Source organism: Apus apus, chromosome 9, assembly GCF_020740795.1.
Source record: "Apus apus isolate bApuApu2 chromosome 9, bApuApu2.pri.cur, whole genome shotgun sequence".
Classification (NCBI taxonomy): Eukaryota; Metazoa; Chordata; class Aves; order Apodiformes; family Apodidae; genus Apus; species Apus apus.
Window position 1 is genome coordinate 16914479 of NC_067290.1, and position 20379 is coordinate 16934857.

Sequence of the window (20379 nt, forward strand, 5' to 3'; positions counted from 1 at the left end):
TTACCCTGTGATGTGTGTTCTCACTTCAGAATGTATTTCTACTAATTCTTTGGCATTATTTGTTGCAGTAGATCTTAGAGTTGAAGACACAGCCGACTCCTCTATAGCTTAGATACAGCCTAGAGGCTTTGTCTTTTCTATCATCTAAGTGATTTAGGGGGACAAAAATAGCCTCTTATCAGGTACTTAACTACTTTATTTCCAAGGCAGTAATGTGGGGTAAAAGTTCACTGTATGAATGCCAGCAGAAGGACTATGCACTATGCAGGGCGAGGTTTTGTGCTGCTCCTGGTCTCCTCCGCTGTGGGAAGGTGTGGCCTTGCCCATCTGTGCCTTCAGTCCCAGTCCTGCACCCTGAGGAGGAGCTGGCTGCTAAATGGCTGCAGGGAGGGTTGATTTATCTCACTCATTCAGTAGGAAAGGACCACACATGCTCAAAAAGAATATTTTCCATCTGCTTACAGAACTGAATTGTGCTACGGCCACACAGCTACAAGACCTAGCCCAGGGGTGGGTTGGGAACCAGGACCGTGGGAAGGCAGGGCTCCTCCTTCTGTAGCAGCTTGAACTTTGGGTTAGATGGAACATAAAATCTTACTGCTGACCTTAGAAAAACATGGTAAAAGCAGTGTGTGAGTTGTGTGGTGGCTGGTGATCGGTTCATTTTCTGAACGTGGCTGGATTTTGCTGTCTGAAAAAGCATTCCAGTAGAATGTGTGACAAGTGCTGTGCTTAATTCAGTGACATCTTTACCAGTGAATCCAAGCTGATGAGTTTATATGACTGATTTTTGACATACTGAATATTTTAAACGAATGAGCAGTGATGCCAGCAGTGTGGTAACCTGCCAGGACTCTTTCTCAAGCTTTATGCTTACTCCATAGGAGCCATATGTACTGGCTCACTGAGCTAATCATCTTACGGCTCAAGCATAGTTTAGTTAATTCTGTGTAATAATTTACTGGTGTTAGCTATCCTGCAGTGGTTATCTGTGTGCAAAGTCCTGGCTCATAGCAAATACAGTGTAATGCAGGTTAACGGTAACCTCTGTGACTGTAGGCTGAGCTAAGCTGTCTTAGTACACATTGGCTGTGGTCTAACAGCACACGTGGCTGCCCTCGCTGCGCAGCTGCTGAACAGTAATTTGTTAAGCCAAGGTATTTTGATCGGCTGCTTTAGTCCTCCTGCCACCGTTGAGACCTGGTATCACTTGTGTCGACTGCAGCTGGAATGTCCAAGTTGTCCTCTGTTAATCCAGTTTTCATGGCAGACAGAAAATGTTGATAGTGGATGAAATGGGATTAAAGTCTTCCAGTGTGTGTAGCCACTGCTGGTGACTGTGGACTAGTTTGACGGGGTTCACATCTGTGTTAACTTTCAGAAGACAACATGAAGCTATTATGCAGTTACTGCCCACTCCAGGATCTGCACATCTATTAGGAGAGGCTGCTTACTCATGCTCCTCAAAAGTTGTGCCAAAATAGCTATTACATTATGTCAGAGCCCGTATTTTCATCCTGAACAATTAATCAGAATATAAACCTTGTTTCTCCTCAGCAGCATTGTATATAGACCTAGGACTTTGATACAAGGTATTTCGGAGCTGTCCTGATTCAAGAGGACTCTCCTCTGTAGTTGGCACATGTCAGGGAAATTATTAGGAAACGTGACATTATTTTTCCAGCAGCATATCTGGGGAGCTCCAGTAACAAAGTACTCTTGTAAACAGCTTTTGTTCTGTGTGTTGTGACTTATTCTACTATAACACTTAGAATCCCTGCTCTGGACCCAACGTCCCATGCTGCTGATAGGTGCTATGTGAGCATGAAGGAAGGTGGTGGGATGCTTCACAGCAGATCTGCAATCTGAGAATAAGACTTGAGAAGCAGATGGCTGCAGAGGGAAACAATGAGGCAGAGCTGTCAGCGTGATGGGAAGGAGTCCTAGTGCACCCACTGCCTCATTGCTGCCAAAACCTTGCTCTGTGTCCTGCCCAGGAAAGGGCTCTTGAGACAGACTTGGAGGAGGAGATGCCAGGGCAGGTATGCTTGGAGGTACCTCTGAGGACCTTCCTTTGTAAGTGGGAGAAAGTGCTGAGTAGATGTTGTTGTTGAAACGTGGCATTTTTGGTGACCAACTTGCAGCATTTCAAATCAAGCTTCAGCAGCTCATGGTTGTGGATCCCAGCTCTGTCTCTGGAGCAGTTGAATGTGATTCACTGTGACCCTGAGATTCCTGGTAGCAGAGCCTTAGATGGGAGTAGATCTCAGTTAAGATGTGACATGCCAAGGAAGTAGCATCTGTGGAGAATGGCAAAACCTGTTGTAACCGTGCAGAAAAATATTGACTTTACTGGTACTTGAGGTCTTAGACGGGAACATGGAGGCCTGTCTCCTGACCTTTCAGACTGTCCTCATATAACAGCTGCCTGATGGTGCTCTACAGGAGCTCCTTTTTCCTGAGCAAAAGCTCAAATGTAATGGCAAGAATTATTTGTACTGTGCAACACACAGCTGGAACAGGGATTGTGTACAGAAAAAAGTACCGTCACCCTCATGGGAAGGCTAAATTTGGTTCTGTAATTCTTGATCCTAATGGATGATTTTCTGTCTGTTTTGCCAAACACTCTGTAATGCATGGAAAACAACAATTTGATATAAAAGTGCTTGCTCCAACTCCTGCATATGTTAATGGCTGGATTTTCAGGCAGGAGATTCCAGGAAGGTGTGCCAGCAGTCTGAATACCTGCTTGTGCTATGGCCCTCTTTCCATGAAAAAGCTGTTTGGGTTTGAGACAGGGATGAAGTCATTGGGAGTGTTTGGTATCTCTTGTGAGCTCTGTGTGTAATTTTATTAGAAGTAATGGAGTATCATAATTCCTGAGGTATCCCACCATGCTTCCATTTATTTCTTCACTACTGGAAAATTCATGGAGAGTGAATAAGTTTGCTGTGTTGGAGGCCATCTGGAAATAGCTATAGCAGGAGATCTGTATATGTTAAAAAACTTTTCAAAGACTTTCTCTGGGGAAAGGTAGGATGGAGAGCTGGAAAAAAAGTTTAACAGGAAGAACAGACAAAGAGGTTTGGGTTCCAAAAATATGAAATGATGGAAATGTTTTCATTCAGAGAAAAGCACACAGAGAACGTTATGATTGCATACGAATATTTGATTATGGTTGAATGAAAATGCTGAAAAGTGTTACCCAACCAGTCGCTGTTCTCTTGGTTTTATCAGTCCCCTACCAGTTAATGTATATAAATTTGAGATGCCACCTTTCTGTTGTTGGACAAGGTAGCTACTGGTGTTAAAATAAAATTAAATACACACAATGCAGTGCAATCCTATTGGTTTGTGCCTGGAATTTGGGTACCAGTCAGCTGAGTTCTGGCCAGTTGGATGTCGAGTTCCTTCTTTCTCTAGCTATTTCAAAACTGGGAGTAACTCATCAAAGCCTGGGCTAATGAATCATTGCAAATGCTTGATGTGTTGGCAGCTACATGCCACCCAGCTTCACACTCTGTTCTTCTGCCATAACTTTAAAAAACTATTGGAACAGTGCCTTCCCCCCCAAAAAAAAAGTATATCCAAAGATCTGGGAAGTAATATATGCAACCCTCCCTCAGTTTATTTGTACCAAGCTGTTTAGGTAGGCCTTGATATTAGTTCTAGCTGCAGAACAGCTTTTAGTAAAGAAATCAAAATCTTGGATATCATTTACTCTGAGTAGGTAAATGAACCGGTTAAACCAGAATTGATGAAAAAAGCTTATCTGTGCTGGGAGAACTCAGTCAAAGAAATAAAAATCTCCAAATCCACAAGAGTTAATGATGGGGTATAGAATTTATCCTGTCAGTCATGTTTGTTAGTTTGATTTAGGGTAGGTATAGAGGTGTCTCATGCCAAGCTGCCTTCATCTTTGCCTGTACAGGAGACTTGTTTATTCTTGTGATGTATTAATTTAGTTAGATTAACTGAAATCTGTACTTCCATCAACTATTTGTCATACTTTAATTGACTCACAAAGTCCATGTTGTGATCTACTTCAGTGTTAAAACAACTTAGTCCAATACTCTGAGGAGGCTGCCTATCCTTGGGGGAGCAGATGCCTGGTGAGAGTGATCTGCTCCCCTCACTCTGGCTGAGGCGTCAGTAGGTAATATTTGTACTTTCAACAGAGAAGAAACAGGGATGTGTGTAGGTGAATGGTCCTCTCCTGACAAGGTAGTTACTGCACCTTTGGTTTCTCACCTTCCACTCCTGCAGCACCTTGACTGCTGTCTGAAGCAGACCATAGTCACATTGCAGGTGAGCCTGACCAGAGGCAGTTTCCATTTTATGGAGGGGTGAAAGTCAGGGACAATGTTTTAAGCTGCAAGTTGTGAATCAGGCCTTTCCTTCAAGTTTGGAGCAACAGTCTCCTTCTCCAAGAACCTTAAAACCTTTTCCATGATTTGAAAAGCTGCCTGTGCTAGCACTCCTGCCTTTTCATTTTCTCAGTTTCTGCAATGTCAGGAAGAAAAAATAAATCTGTATTGCAAGTAATAGTCTAAATATAGAAGTGTTAGTTTACAAATGAGCCATCTTTCTGATGGCTTCAAATGGGTTTTGTAATAAAAGGAAATGTATTTGACACTGCCAGAATTTACAGTCCCACCAGAGGCTTGTGAAATAACTGCTATACCAAACATCTTGGGCTGTAATGGAGCTTGTTGACACGTACGGGTTACTGAAGGGTATTTCTGGCTGTTGCCATGAGGATGAGTTAGCAGGAAAAATACTTTCTTTGCAACTTGTCTGTACCATGAGCTTTCAAAAAGAGGTTTTTAATAAATGGTGTTTAAAGAGAGGGGCTGTCTTTCAAAATGGGTACCAGAATATGGCCTGTGGGAGCCAAGAGGAAGGGATTATGAGTAAGTCTGGTGTGAGTGGCTAATAGTGCTTTTGGCTGTTTAACTGAGTAGAAAACTTTTTATTTTTTTCTTTTTCTTTCTCCAAAATCCTTTCAGGCTTGGTCCTTTCTATAGCTACTCTTCAAGGACCCAGTTATTTCGAAGTGGGATAATGACTTTTTCATGTGGTCACTTAATAAACTTAAGTGTTGCAGATTTAGAAATGAATGATCTTACTCAATTTGACAGCACTTTATTTGTAGTAAATATTTATAGGTGCACCCAGGGGACCAGTTCTGTTTGGTACACAGAGGCATAGCCATAAAGAAATTCCATTAGAAAGAGTGTACTTTGCCATGATTTCTGCTTGGTCTAACTTAGGAGGCACTGAAGATGTGTTGGGGGAGAGAGAGTCTCTGCCCAGTTTCTCTTAGTGTCCAAAAATAAAATACTATTTGAGGACTTTTTCTAAAAAAATAAATAAATAGCTGATGCTAGAAAGAAAATAAAAAGTCTGTAATGAACTTCCCCATGCCAAAAGTTAGTTTTCAGATTGAAATAAGATAGCTAAAAGAAGTATTGAAGCTTGATCCATAAAATTGTCTATTAAAGTATGAAACTAGGTCTCTGGTACTTAATTTTGTCTTCAGTCCAACTTTCCTATCTGATTCATTGCCGTACACATGGGTGTACATACCATCTTGTTTTAATCTGCAGACCTTTTGAAGGGTTTTACTGCTTGTCTGTGGGTCTTCATGTTGCCTGCATGAGGGCATCAGGAAATGGAGCTCCATAGTACACTGAACACTAAGGACTTGCTTAAGTGTTTTACTTGGGATCAGTTCCCTGTGGTGAGTGACAGGGCTTTAGCCAGCACAAAACCCAGTTGTAAAGCTATGGTTTCCAGCATGGTTAGGCCTGTGGCTCTGTGTGACCTGTGTCTGTGGGACATCAGGCTTTGCTTTGCCTTTTGCTGTGCTTTTGACGCCACACTGATGCTATGGTATTGTTTGAGCCCTGTGCTGGGGACCACCGCTCCAGGCTTTACTCCTTCTCAGTACACAATGCAAATACCTCCATGAACTCTCAGAGATGTTTCAGGTTACATAAACCAGAATTTAAAATAGTATCTTTTTCACAACACTTGGAACACGTGTTCTTGAATATAAATTCTCAGTGCAGTGCCAGCAGAGTTGGTTGAACAGATGCAGAACTCCGTCGCTAAGAATAGTTTCTGCAGTTATCTCCCCACACAAATTTTCTCCTTGGGCATTTGCAGTGTGCTTATCAACATTGCAGAAGATCATAAGTATGTTTAGTTTTTTTTGCAGAAAATAGTCGGCAATCTTCCTGCTTTCAGAAGCAATTAAAAGCTTGCTCTTCTGAAGCCCCAGTGAGTTTTAACTGATGAAGCAGAATTCTGCATGGAAGGGATTGAAAACAAACAGAATAAGGAAATTGAGCAGTATCTTTTTTTTTTTTTTAATTCTTTTTTTTTTCCCTTGGTAAACAGCAGCACTTGCTGGCAAGAATGGGAATAACAGATCAATCTGATGATTTTCAATTGTTGGGTTCATGTTTGTTAGTCATCCAGCTCTTTTGCAGCTGTTGCCCTGTTCAGTTTACCTGGTGAGGAGAAAGATACAGTGTCTTACCACAAGATGCAGACTCCTTCATCATGACATTAAGGCCATAAGAGCACCTGAAGTCAAATCAGGAGTTTGTTTGAATTAAAGCTTAATTTTCAGAGTTTTCCCACTGAAGGAAACTAAGTGTTCTGAGTTAGACAAACAGAATTTCGTCCCCAGTGAGCACAGAAAATTGTATTTAAACAAAAAAGAATTAATTGAAGGTTGTCTCTTCCTCATTCACTAAGCAGCAGAACTTGCATGGGGTGTGAAACTGTGGTTACTAACCATAGTTAATGTCTCATTCATTGCCATACACTGTTAACAGTAACTGTGGGTTACTCTCTGTTCAAGAAATGTTTCTGTTGCCAGTGGTGCCAGGAGATTTACTTTATGTAAAAAACAAACAAAACACAACAAAAGACCTGGGCTTGGCATATTAGTAATTATTGAAGGTGAACATAAACTAAATACAATAGGAACAACCTACTGAAAAGAAACAGTTTTTAAGGTAATTGAGTGCTTAATTCCTTTTGTTATCAAACACAAGTGCCCACATACAATAAAAATATGGCCTGGAGGAAAGAAAGTGAGAACTAGCAGAAAGACTTTGGGTCTGCCTAAGTAAAGCCAGAAAAGGGGAAAAAATGGGTAGAAGAATTAAAAAACCCCAAACACCTAAATCCCCCTGATTTCAGTGGACATCAAGGGAGGTAACTTGATGTGCTCTTGTGTCCTTTCTGAGTCCTATCACATCTGGCAGGCAGCAATGGAATGTGGTTGTTCTGCTTCAGGTGTGAATGCTGCAGAATTACTTGTCTTCTACTTCGAAGGCCAGTAACTTATCAATGGATATAATTTTATATAAATGTTGGTGTTGTGGCTTTGTGTATTTTAGTGTATTTTTTAGATTACTTTGTTAGATTGCATATTTTCTTGTGCATGGGACAAGACAGTCCTCAATCTTGGGATGATTAAAAAAAAGTGTCTGAAAGTATATGGAATAGTGGGTAGTGCTTTGCTCAGGGGAAAGAACACTGTGTATGGGGTGGAATTCTGTGAAAATCACTGTTGTTGCATTGATGATATAGGATTGGTAGAGCTAGGATGCATTGGATGTGCTAGGAGAAGTCTAAGGCAAGGGAGTGTCTGTGAGAGGGAATGCAGGTCTCCATGCTTCAGGAATAATAGAGAATAAGCTTCCTTACTATTTGACTCTCTTTATTTCTTTTAATGTACATGATAATAACTGTTCTGAAGGATGGTGGCATTGATGGTAGTTGGATGGTAGTTCTCATCTTCCTAATCAGGGACTGAGTTTATTTGTGTACAAGCCGTGGCAGGTCCAACCTCCCTTGGTGTCCCCACCTCAGTGCTGTCACTGCGATCTGGATTTTTCAGCAGTTTAAAACTTTTTCCAAAGGTGGCATTTCTCTTACTCAGCTTTTACAGGCTGCAACAGCATTTGTGGTGCAAACACTTCTTAAACAAGGGGGGGGGGCGGAATAAAAACGGTGCTGGAGTATTTACAAGATTCCCTAAACTTGGAGGTACCACTCCAATTCTGGATCTAAGCATTATAGCCCCTTTCCTCACCAAAGTGGAAATCCACCTCTCTACCCTGGGTTTGTCTCCTGAAGTCATTGTACAAACTGATGTTGGGAAAAGAAAATGTAGCCAAGCCAAGGAGCCTGGAGCCTGCTGTCCCACACTTTGCTTGTCCATACTTCGGAGCAAAACTGATCCCTGAAGTCTGTAGGACTTCCCCCTTAAAACAGGGAGTGGGAATACTGAGGGACAAAGGAAAGCTTGGGATTTTCCATATTCTTTTGCTTAATTAAAACAGTGATTCAGACAGGCAAGGGATACCATTTATCTGATCAGGCTTGGTACAGGCATTGCCTCTTCTTGAGCCAAATACCTTTGAGGATGGAAGAGACAACATAGTCCTTCTTGAAACCTGAGAAGGCTTTTGGTTGGTTAAGAAGAAATAAACTTGTAGATGATGAGTCTGGTGAGCCTGTGCTGCCATTTACACCTAGTTGGAAGAAAACAGGGATAATAATAGTATGTCGGAAAAAAACCCTGTAATCAACGAGTATGTTTTTGTTTAAGGATGCCTTTTATTTCAGGGAGGTCTGATAATTTCTGTCACTTGGAGAAGGCTACTGTGTGTGGTTTTGTCCTTTCAGCAGCTGTGGTAGCCCAGAACGATAGGGTGCTGTCTGCTGTAGGTCTGAGATAAGTGTTGGAAATCTGAATGTTTATTTCTGAAATATGATACAAATGTAATAACTTCTGCAGATCAGCTATATATTAGCAAATACTTGGTGAGTCATACCTTCCCCTTGCTGCTTTTTTTTTTTCTTCAGCATGTCATAAACATTTGGGAAAGCTCATTCATTCCGAGGTAGGCGTGAAATCCATCTTTGATGCATAGGATTGTGACTCAAGGAGTGGAAACAAAAAGGCCACTTGGTGTAATGTCTGCTGCTATACTCTTGCCAAATTCCTTGAGCAGAGGGGGAAATCTCCTCTGCTCTAGTTTGTTTGGAGGATGCTTTGAAGATTATGGATCTCTTCCATATAGCATACACCAATTAAATGTGATTAGGAGTGTTGTAGGTAATAGCTCTGCTATGAGGATGAAAAGGTGATGAGAAAGATGAATAGCACAGGATATGAAGGTATTGGCTGGATATGTGAGGGAAGGCAATGGGGTGCTGGGAATCTTGTTCCAAGGGGAACAGGGCAGCAAGGATGTGTAAGACAGCCTGACCTGGTGGGAGATATGTCTGGAGGGTTTCTAGGGGAAGCATCAGGAACTGACTGGGAGCAGACATCTAGGTGAGTTTCCACTTAATCTTCTTGCTCTGTCTGCAGTCCCTCTCTTTGTTGTATATGTTCCTTTGGCCCTTCTGGTAGAGTAAGTGGGACTACAGTTCTAGAAGACCCTTCTGTCTTTTATGCAGCACAAAGGGGAGCTCAGAGCCTTCAGACTGTCTCTTGTCTCTTCTTTCTTGCTTGAAATTAAGTATGTCAAATGTATCATTAGCTGAGAACTTGCCTCATCCTTTCATATCCGTCTTCCATCTGCCAGGACCCAGCATTTCTACCAGGCTCCCTATCCCTTGCTTCCTATACTTGCTCTTCCATTCTGGAAGGGTTTTTGGCTGTGGTAAAGTTAACTGCCTGCCATAATATCATGCATGTACATCACCTTCTCCCCTTCCCACCTAGGAAGTCACTCTTGTAGATTTCTTTTGTTACAGCACATCTACTTCTCCTTCCTGAAGCTTTTGCTGTGGGCTTATCCACCTTGTCCAACAGGGAACTGTTTCATGATCATCATCCTCATGAGCCTTTTAAAATGTTCTTATTAATGAACTGTGCTGTAAGTTATGGGACTGACAGTTGGCATTTAGTTTTTAGGGCTGTCTTGATAGCACACAGAAACCTCTGCAGTGCTCCCAGTGGATGACACCGACTCGGGTGCTTGCTGTCACAGGGACAGATTCTAACTAGCTGCTTGCGTCCTGGCAGTTTAAGGCTGATGGAGCAGTTTTCAGGGCACTCCTCTGTGCTCAGTGTGTTTGAACAGTGTTGATGTTCCTGTAATTTGCACTGAGTAGACAAACAGGCTGCTCATTGCTTCTCTGATTGCCCAGGATATGTTCTGTCAACTCCACCCTTTTTTCCTGACTTCTAGCACTTCCCTCTGATCCACTGTGGAGCTAGGCTGAAGAGAGGAACTGGGAACTAGGTGAGTCACCTCACAAAGCTCCTACAGCAGGTGCCTCACTGAATCTGCTTACGTTGCTTTTCTTGTCTCTTGTGGTCTTTTTCTGACCCATCTAATCAGTTTCTTCAGGTTGTTATTTGATGAGTTGCTTGTAATAAACAGTCTCATTAGCTTGTTTTTTCCTTGTGTTGCTGTCTCTGTTCTTTCCCTCAAGATTTTCAGCTTACCAGGGAAGAGATTGGCAGGTAAAGATGATCTTGAGATGTTTCCTGCTACGCTTCCTAGGGCAGCATTACAGAAAATCAGTTTTGCTCATAGAAAATAGAGGTGAAGGTTAAGCAGAGCAGTGCCTGGGGAGGAAGGAGAGGGAAGACAACCAGCTACAACAATGGTTCAAGTAAAAGTTGCTGCCTGTTGGCCTTGCTCCATCAGAGTGAGTTGACTGTTAACTTTTATACAGAAAAAGTATTCTTCTCTTCCTATTTCTCCTCTCAAAGGGAAGAAGAGATCCATGATAGGAATTGGTTGGGTTTCTGAATTATAATTATTTAAAAAAGACAAACAAAACCCTTTGGCATCTATTGTAAGGGCTGCTGCTGTCTCCTGGCACACTTTTGTCTCCACTCACGTTACTTATGTTGTCTGTCTTCTATAATGAGTTCTTTGGGACATGAGTGGTCATGTTTGCTGTTTGTGTAGTGCTGTTTGTGCAAGATGCTGATTGATGTTGACTGCTCTTGTGTGCTAAGGCAGTGCAAACAAATAATTGAGTAGCTTATATATGGCAGGTGGAGACTCGGTGTTTATGAGTGAATGTGCACAAAATGTTATTTTAACTTTCAATGCAGATGGGCAAACATGTTACCCACTTAATCCATTTTCTTCAAATGTGTATAGTACAGTCAATGAATGCTTTTGATCTTCATCAATTTTTTCACCTAGCCTGAAAGAGGCAAGCTATAATAAAAGAGAGCTCTACTAAGTCCATTTTGGTGTGGGTCACTCTTCAACTCCTCCTGCACTGGGAGAAACATTGTACAGTTTCTTTTAACAATGTAAATATTTAGGGGGAACATAACTTCTTTGTGGAAACTGTCTAATTAAAAGTCTTAGGAGCTGTGTTTATTTATAGCATGTATGAATAATTATTACTCAAAGTCTGGGTATTATTTTCTTGGGAAGTCCCTCATTAGAAACTCTGCATCATCAAGAGTTTACTGTTACTTAACTAGTTTCGGTTCGCATCTGGGCAGAGACGTAAGGAAAAACTGCAGAGCCAAATACAACATGCTGAGTAAGTAAGCAGATCTTTCAGCATCCCAGATAATTCTCATAGTGATTTTTTTCTTTGTCTGGAATAAGCACAGCCAATGCTTGGCTGCTTGTGCAGTGCAATGTTAAATATAAGGAGTGTTGTTCCGGGGGGTGCTGGGAGGGAGAGAGAGAGAGAAGTTGCAGGTGGGTGTGTGCTTCCCACCACCTTAGAGCTGGTGTTGCTGGACATCTCTGATATGTACCTTCTACCAGACTTCACACCCTCAATGCAGCTCTGCCTGGGTTATACATTCAAGTATTTGGCCTCTCTCCATTTTCTTTAGAACAGGGACCATTGTTTGTGCCTGGACAACAGAGGCTGTGTTTTCTAATTCAAAAAGTGCCTTATAGAAAAGGCCTTTATCGTCATTCCTGCATTACAAATGTGGAAACAGAAACAGAAAGGGAGCAACTTCCCCTCAGGTGGTGTAGATGAGCAGCAGTCAGGAACCAGAACCTTGTCCTTGCCAATTCGTGTAGTCATTTTGTCTTCGTTAGTGTCACCAAGCAAAGCTCTCCTGTGACCTCCTGAAATGCAGAGTTTATTACAAATATTGCAGACCCTGAGCAGCCCTTCCTTCTGTTCAGAGAGAGCTAGCTTGGTTGCAATGACAAGTTATCATGGCCTTAAGCTACTGACCATGATATTCTTTGACAGGCAGGAGTAGCTCAATAGTCCATGCTGGAGCTGTAGGGTTGGAGAGATGTGGCAGACAATGGGAACATGTACAACAGACTACTTCTCATCCTTCAAGTGACGGGAAAAGGAAGGTCCTTCACTGTCTGCTCATGGCTGAGTCCAGGGAGTGTTCTCCCACACAGGTCCTTGCACTGGGGGTGACCTCTGACCAGCTCATTTCTTGAAGCTGTCATTTAGTTTTTGTTACACAATACTTGCAGCTTTGACCTTCCCTTAAACAGAACAAAACTCAGAGCCTTTGGGGTCTCTTGTTCTTACTTTCTCAATTCTTCAGTAATTTTTTTTTTTAAACTTCTTTTTTAAGAGCTGGTGCCCTGTCTTTCCTTGTCACTTACTTTACCTGATGTGAATATCCAGCTCCTGCCTTCCTGCTGCAGTCTCCACCTGTGCTGCATCTCTTGGGGCTGTTCCTTGCACACCAACTCTTGTCCTGGCTGCTCCTCTGCATCTCTGTTTTATCTTGCATTTTCCTGTGCCCCTTTCTCCTAAGTGGAAGGCCTCTTGTACTACACATCCTTCCTTTTGACGTGAAGTCTTGACTTTATTCCACCCTCTGTCCTCTCCCTGTCCCATTTAAGACTAAAGGAAATTTCTGTAGCTTCATACCTAATAGGCAGATCTTGATTCTTTGTATTTTCACAGTAGGGAGAAATCACAGCTGTACCTCTGTACTTGGGAGTGTTTGTGCAGCACAAATCCAAGGATGATCCCCAAAACTCTGTGAACTTCCTTAGTTAGGGTAGGAAAGTAAGTAACACAGAAGCAATGAAAGGTAGTATTAGTTAGAGATCCAGGCTGCAGGAACAGGGGAGCCCACCTTCTATATTGATACCTTCTGCAGCAGCGTTTTTGTCCTGTCAGGACTTTGCAGACTGGCCATTTTTGAGTGCCCAAGTGCTTCTGTTGATCTAATGGAGTTGTCTTATAAATTCTTCAATCATCATGGCTACAAAGACATCCCTTTCTGTTATTATAAGAGTGTAACTTCTGATGTTTCAGGCAATTGGCTTGTTCGTCAGCTGTTCTCAGCAAGTTCTTTGAGGATGCATCCCATGGTTATCTGTCCTGGTTTCTTTTATATTTAGAGAAGGTGAAGGAGCTGTGTTGAATGTTGTTAAGATTGACCAAGGGTGGTCTGGGACATCTGCTTTGAGTCTCTGTTGAGTTCTGGCGCAAGACCTTTAAGCACTGGCTTTTCTATGTGGATGCCAGAGGGCTTCTAGAAGCACAAAGCGTTTGTGGTGTCTATGTTGAAGACCTGAGGGGGACCTGGACCTGGAAGGGCTGAATTGTGGCCCCACTGCCTCCATGAGGTGTCTCACAGGAAGCTGAAGGAAACTGCCTCCTACAGACCAAATGCTCAGCCTTGCATTTGAGAACAGGGTGAACACAGAAACTAAAAGGGACGGTTTCTGTATCTCTGGCATCTTTGAGAACAAGGGCAGTGGGATCTCTCCTTCAGCAATGTCTGGTAGCTCCTGCCTGGAGCAGACCTCTCAGATCTCCCAAATATAGTTATTTCACCAGATATGAAGCTGATTTTTTGTGTGTGTGTGTGTGTAATGTCCCAAGCCGTTAGCCAGGCTTCTTTTCAGAATACTTCACATTTGGTAATTTTTGCCTTGTGGTCTTGTGCTGGGCTTGTTTTTTCCTGGCAAGACTAAGAAATAAAGCTTGATTTGCACAGGATTTATTTCTTTACCATTTTTTGGTGTAGTTGAAATGACTTGAAATGAGCTTCAGTCACATGGTACTTACATTTGTTATAAAATAATAAGCAGATTTACTCCAGGTCTGAGTCTGCCTACCTGGCGTGGCATTACTCTAAGATGGATAAGCCCCTCTCTTGAGTACAAGACCCCATACTTTATTGTCCCTGATGCTGGACTGCTGCTATTGGAAGGGGTTGTCACAGGAATAGCCATCCCTTGGGACAATCTTGTCTATTTTCAGCAGGAAGTTCAACTTCAGTTTCTACCTGAAACTTGAACCCTTGGTAATAACTTGGTGAACATCCTTTTGTTCTGAAGTGTTAATTGCCAGAAGGATGCTGGAAGTAATTATTTTGTGTGACTGCACCCTAAGAAGAGATCAAGCAGCTAAACTGAAATCATCCATTCTTTATTTGCCAACATTGAGGCACTATTTATCATCTCTGTCCTAAGCCTTGTGTCTTGTATCTGTTTTTTACATAGGAATTAGTACTTGCATTCTGGTGAGCAGCAACGCAACTGAGAGAAGAGGCAAGTTCTGGGAGACTGATGTCTCCTCTCTCCCCACCCCTGCTCTGTGCGTTGTGCTCAGCAGTAACTGGGGAGATGATGAGTGTTTTCTTCAGAGGCTTTGGCCAGACTTGCTGTCAAGATGTATGTGCTGCAGTGCCTGGTGGCTTGAGTGACACTGGCAGATGGACTGTGTGCTCAAGTGGCTCTGACCGCTGGCTCGTCAGCACGTGTCTAAACACTTAGTCACCCATTAGGTGAAGTTTTTGAAATATTTTTTCTTTTTATTTACCAAACACAGGTCACTAAATTCTTCCAAAATCTCTGAAATATGGTTTATTCTTAGCCCAACAGAAGCATGTTTGGAAATGTCTTTTTCTATATAAGCTTTGGTCTTTCTGTTGACCTGAAATTGCTTATTGACTTGGTGATGCACCAAGGCTCTTTCTGAAACAGTTCATTTGATACACCCTCCACTCTGCTCAGTGTGTGTGTTTCCTTTAAAATGCTACTCAAAGCACAAATATAGCTGGAGCACCTAGTCTGGAGTCAGGGACAAAAATAAACATGACATTATTATATTAGATGTGGACACAGTTCTAACTGGTGTTTTGTTTTACCTTTGACATCTAGTATTTTTGAGCAGACTTCGAGGTTCGCAGGGGTTGCTGGTTTGGTGGTGAAGCCTTTCTCAGTCCAGCTTCTTTCTCTGAGGTTCTCGATTTTGGTGTTTGTGTCCTTCTCTAAAGGCTGCTATTATGGAAGGCCATGGTTGTGTTTTTCCCTGGTCATACAGAAGTGGCAGTTGGTCAAAATGCTCTCGCTGCCAACTGCAGATGCCTTTTTTTTTTTTTCTCCCTGTTCAGCAAGGTCAAAATTACCCAGGTTTGCAGTCAGCTGGCTCTGTAACCGTTACCTTGCTAAAGCACTTTTGCAGCTCTCTTACCTCCCTTCCTGCACTGAAACTCCTAAATTTAGTACCACTGAAGCCCAGGAGTTCGATTTGTGCTGTGAATTTGCCACAGCTCATTTCGTTTGCCTTATCCCCACCCAGACTGTGAAGCAGCCATTCCCATTCCTCTGCTTGGGTTTCAGGGAGCTGTCGGCAGCTTCCTGGCAGAGTTGGACCACAGTGCTGCTCTGGGTCCACGTCACTGTTACACCCACTGCTATACCAATAGCTGTATTTATATTTGCAGTATCACCAGCTACAGGCCTTGTCTATTTTAAGTATCCCTGGCATGCTGTAGCCTTTCCAGAACATGATTTGCACTCTTAGGGGAAAATGAAAGACACATCCAAGAGAAAGCAGCAAGCTTGCAGAAGTCTGGATGTACATCAAGTTTCCTTGAGGCGTATCTTAAGAGAAACGACGGCTGGTTATGAAGTATGGCTGCTAGAAGTTTCCTATCACTTACAGAAAACTAACAAGGAGAGATTCTGACTGATTCTGCTTATTTTTTTCCAATGCATATACACTGGTAAAATACTTCTGTGTTCAGTGCTGAATAGTTATTAACTCGAAGCCTTAAATGCAGCATGTCAATCATGTGGAGTTGTCACTGGCAGTAGGGTTTGGTAAAGATGCTCTGCCATGCTCCTCTGACATGTAACGTTTTCCTAAACTTGCTTAAAGGTAATAAAACTGATCTTGAGTGCTGGCGCTGTTGCAGAAAAGCAATAATCTAAACAACCTGTGTGTGTGTGCATGTGTTGGATTTGAGCAGGGAAATTAATGAGGGCTGACTCACCAGAATGATGTTTTGGGGGAAGGAAGAGGGTTCAGCTGCTCACCATTCTTACAGGCAGTAAGTATTTGAAGTAGGTTAGTATTTGATAGCAGGCAGTTAGGGAAATAGCTGTCTCCACATGGTGTCTGCACTGGGCATGCTTGATGGGCAGAGGAGAACATAGGTAAGGGTTCAGTGGTTTCTTGTTGCCCCAGCACACTGAATTTTAGTAGTTGTCAACATTATTAAAAGCTTACTTGAAATCTCTATTTAACTGTAGTAAAAGACTTTGGCTAATAGGAACATTCAGCCTCTAAATGTTTGAAAACTATGGTAGTTCAGCAACCTTAGTTTTATGGATTAATAAAATAATAACAAAGACTGTGAGTAAATGGCTTGTGTGGAGCCTGTGCAGCAGCACATGCACGGAGCAGTTACTGAAAGAGTTGTAAGGGTCTTGTTTGCAACTATAAATGTTCTTGTATAGCTTTCCAAGGGTTGATGCAGGGGCTGGGTCACATCATTCTGGACACTATCTGCTGTGGCTCAAACCTTGTATTTTTCTATGCTTTTATGTATATGATCAGTAATTTAAAATACAAAGACTAAACTTCAGTGTTTCTGAGCCAAAAATAATTTGGATTGGATGGGGTCCCTAAAGGTTATCTGCTCAAACCCCATGGCTCAGTATCTTAAGTTTGAAGTTGGACAAGGCTCAAAGCAGCCTGGTCTAGTCAAGCTTTGCTTATCTCCCAGGGGTCCCTAATGAATATCTTGAAGGATGTTGATACCAATATTGACCCCCTGAAGACTGCTGCTGTTGACACCTTCCACATGTAGTTGGACAGACCTGCTGACTGCTGTGGCAGAGTGGGGCAGTCTGTCCGGATTTCCTTGCACTTTTTCAGTTAAACAGTGATGGCTACTCTCCGTTTTTATCCATCTCTCTGCAGAAAGCAGGCAGCTTGGTGAGGCACTGTTTGCCTGGCATGGGATCTGTCGCATCGCCTCTCCCCAATCCCAGTGGAGCTTACACAGGTGTCTGACTCCTTTGCTTTGCCTGGTTACTGACAGCCCTAGACCTAAATGATCTTTGCAGTGAGCAGGCCGTCAAGACCCAGGGCAGAGTGGAGGACCACTGATTTCTAATGTAGTTTCTCTCTGCCAGAAGGCTTAGCAATGCTTGTGTTTGCAGAAGACCTTAAAAACCTGGGATACAGGACTGCTCATTTTCCTTCCAGCTGCCAGTGCCGGGCACTTCCCGGTATCTTTCACTGCCTGGATGTTCCAGGTTTCAGAACAATCTCGGCTGTACTGCTAGGTACATCGAGGGTGGGAAGAGTTTGTTTCCTACTGAAGAAATTAATTGCTGGTAACTTTCCACATTCTTCTTTCTCAGTTTTGTCACTGAGTATTTTCCAGGACCTGTGTTTTTTTTCCGGTAACAACTTTGGCTGGAAAAAAACTATAGGCTGATTTTTGGTGCAGTTCAGTCTGGAATGGCTAATATTAAGAGGAAAAACTCACTTGCATTTTCAGAACTTGTGGATGATTACATTTTCAGTAACAGATTATTTTTTTTCTTTAAGTGCTAACAAAATATGTGTATGTACAAAAGCGTGTTTGAGTGCAGAGAGATTAAGCCAGCTATAAATAGCATCTTCCGTGACCCTGCTGGAATTTTCTTTAAGCTTGGAAACACTGAAGTGTGTGTTTTGTGAGATTTGAATCATGAACCCTGAAGAAGAGCTAATGAGTTCTTATTTCTCACCCCTAATCTCCAACTAGAGCGTTCTTTATACAAACAGCAGATCAGTCTGAAACTGCAGCTCAGTTGCCTTATTTAACTTCTTTTACTGCCTTGTTCATGGGAATGTTTTGGTTTTTTTCTCCAGTTGATGTGTTTATGAAAATAATTTATTTCAACTCATATTATCAAACCCATGCAAGATGTGCAATTGTTGCTGTGGGTGGCAGTTTCAAAATCTACTTTATTTCCTGTGGTACTAAAAAAATAATCTCTTTTTGTAACTCCTACTGTTATGAAATGCATGGCTCTCTCTGTTATTCTGTCTCATTTTCCCTGCAGCTTAATGAAGAGGTGTAGCTGGGGCTAAATTGTCAGCTCCTGGGACAAAAGCCATATTCTTTGCTACCTGTCCTGGTGGATCTGGTTGTAGGCAACGTGTGGCAAAGCACTTGTTTGCTTTTGAGGCTGAGATTTGGCTCTAGGATTTAAAAATGTTCCCAGGATATGCTGCACCTGAACCTGCCGGGGTGTGATTAACATAACTGCTAATTAAATTTTGCCAAAAAAATAATTAAAATTTATTAAAACCCCTCAGTTTTGTTGAAATAGAAGTGCTTTTTAGGAACACATGGACTTTGACATTTTTGGTAGGAAGTAGTCAGAATGCTTTGCATGTTCTTTTTTGATGTAGAATTCCTTTCATCATGTGTTAGTATTTGAACTGTAATACATGTTTTGGTAATAGGTTGAATCCTTGCTCCAGGAATACCTTCTTTAAATTTGTTTTCTGTTTCTGTATAGAACACAATTGTAAAAAAAACAAATTCCAGTTCTTTACTAGCTGTTGTTTGGCATGAAGTCGTAGAGCACTTAAAATTCCTCATACAACAGCTTTAATTGCTTGCTAATCTTGCCTAAAGATTGGCTGAGAATGTCAACTCTGTTCTCCTGTTACTTGTTTTCAGTAGCATAGACCACAAATGCTTGGATAAAATGTACAAGGAGTATTTACTGTAGAATGTAGATAAAGGGGTATGGAAAACCTTGCCTAGCTAGGGTCAAGCTTTTGACTTTTAGGTTGTTGGCTATTGATCTGTATCACTAATCTGGCAGATGTATAGCTTTTGTAGAATGAGTTAATAATTTCTTGGTGTAAAGCAAAATCAACAACCAGTTGACCTGAGCCCCTTGAAAGGAGAAGGGGTGTGATGCTTTTCCCAGCGCTGCTGCTCCTCTGTGGAGCCTTCCTCAATGAGCTGCTCTTTTGGACAAAGATAGCTGTGCCCTTCCTCTTTCCTCCCCACATTGTGTTGAGCTTTGATGAATGTGTTAGTACTCATGTTGTTGCCTGTTCCCTTTTTTTAGAAACAAATCTTACCCTCAGTAACTATATTCACAGTGAGTAATGGAGAAATCATTGCTCGTTAATGATTCACTTAGAGGTTCCTGTATTGCTGTTGCTCAGTCACTTGTGTTGCTGTTATCTGCAGAAGTATTGCTCAGATGAGCACTTAGACCTGATTTTCATAGTTTCAGTAGGATTATTGTAATGACAGCATGGCAGGTGTCTGCCTTGGGTTACTGATGATCTAGTCCAAAGTGTATCAGCTTGGAGTCAGTCCCAGTGATGCTCTCAGCAGGCTTGTAGAAATTCTTTGAACCATGCAACTAAAAGAATGTTGGTGCTACTTAAAGACCACTTATAACAGTTATTTTGTTGTTGGTTTCCAAAAGTTATGCATGGCTATTTCATAGAATCATAGAATGGTTTGTTGGAAGGGACATTAAAGATCATCTAGTTCCAACCCCCCTGCATGGGCAGGGACACCTTCCTCTCAGGATTTACCTGTCCTGTTGTACCTCTTGTACACTGAAATGATTAAATACTAAGCTACTTTTCCATTTGAAACTTATTTTTCAAGTTAGTCTTCTCTTCACAGCCTCTCTCAAGTGTTTGCTTTCTGTGTGCACGCTTGGCGATCTGCTTTCTTGGGAAGCCCCTGTGCTTTGCTGCTGCAGTCATAGGAATGGTGCATCTAATAAAGGAGCAAAAGCCACCTTCAACTCTTAAGTAAGCTTGGTTGCAGAAACCAAGTCCTGAAAGAGATGCCTGGGGTTACCAAGTCCAGTCCTTTGTCTCTGCCGTGCCTGTCATATCCTCCCTAGGCTGACTGAGTTACGCAGATGAAGCTTGCCTAATAATTCCGCTTCCTATTTTGTAACAGTCATTATTGTAAACTGTTTCATGGTGCCATTGTTCAAATAAACTAAAAGAAAAAAGAGGGCTCACACAAGAACAAGAGGATGCTTTCGCTGCTTCTGGCTTGGTTACTTCCTGTGAAAATAAACACTTGCCATGCAATGCTCGGGATTATTCAGCAACAGTCAACCCAGTAATAGA

The 20379-nt window shown here is 42.1% G+C and overlaps 1 protein-coding gene across 4 annotated transcripts in view; it reads left to right on the plus strand.

Annotated features, from left to right (window-relative positions):
* MITF (melanocyte inducing transcription factor) overlaps positions 1-20379 on the plus strand; it is a 102923-nt gene that overhangs the window by 16056 nt on the left and 66488 nt on the right. Inside the window, exon 1 of one of the 4 annotated variants that reach the window (XM_051627454.1) lies at positions 15796-15885. The exons of the other annotated variants lie outside the window; for them this stretch is intronic. Coding sequence (XP_051483414.1) covers positions 15881-15885 — 5 coding nt within the window. The 5' untranslated portion in view covers positions 15796-15880. Of the gene's footprint in view, positions 1-15795; positions 15886-20379 lie in introns of those variants that run through there. 4 annotated transcript variants of the gene reach the window in all.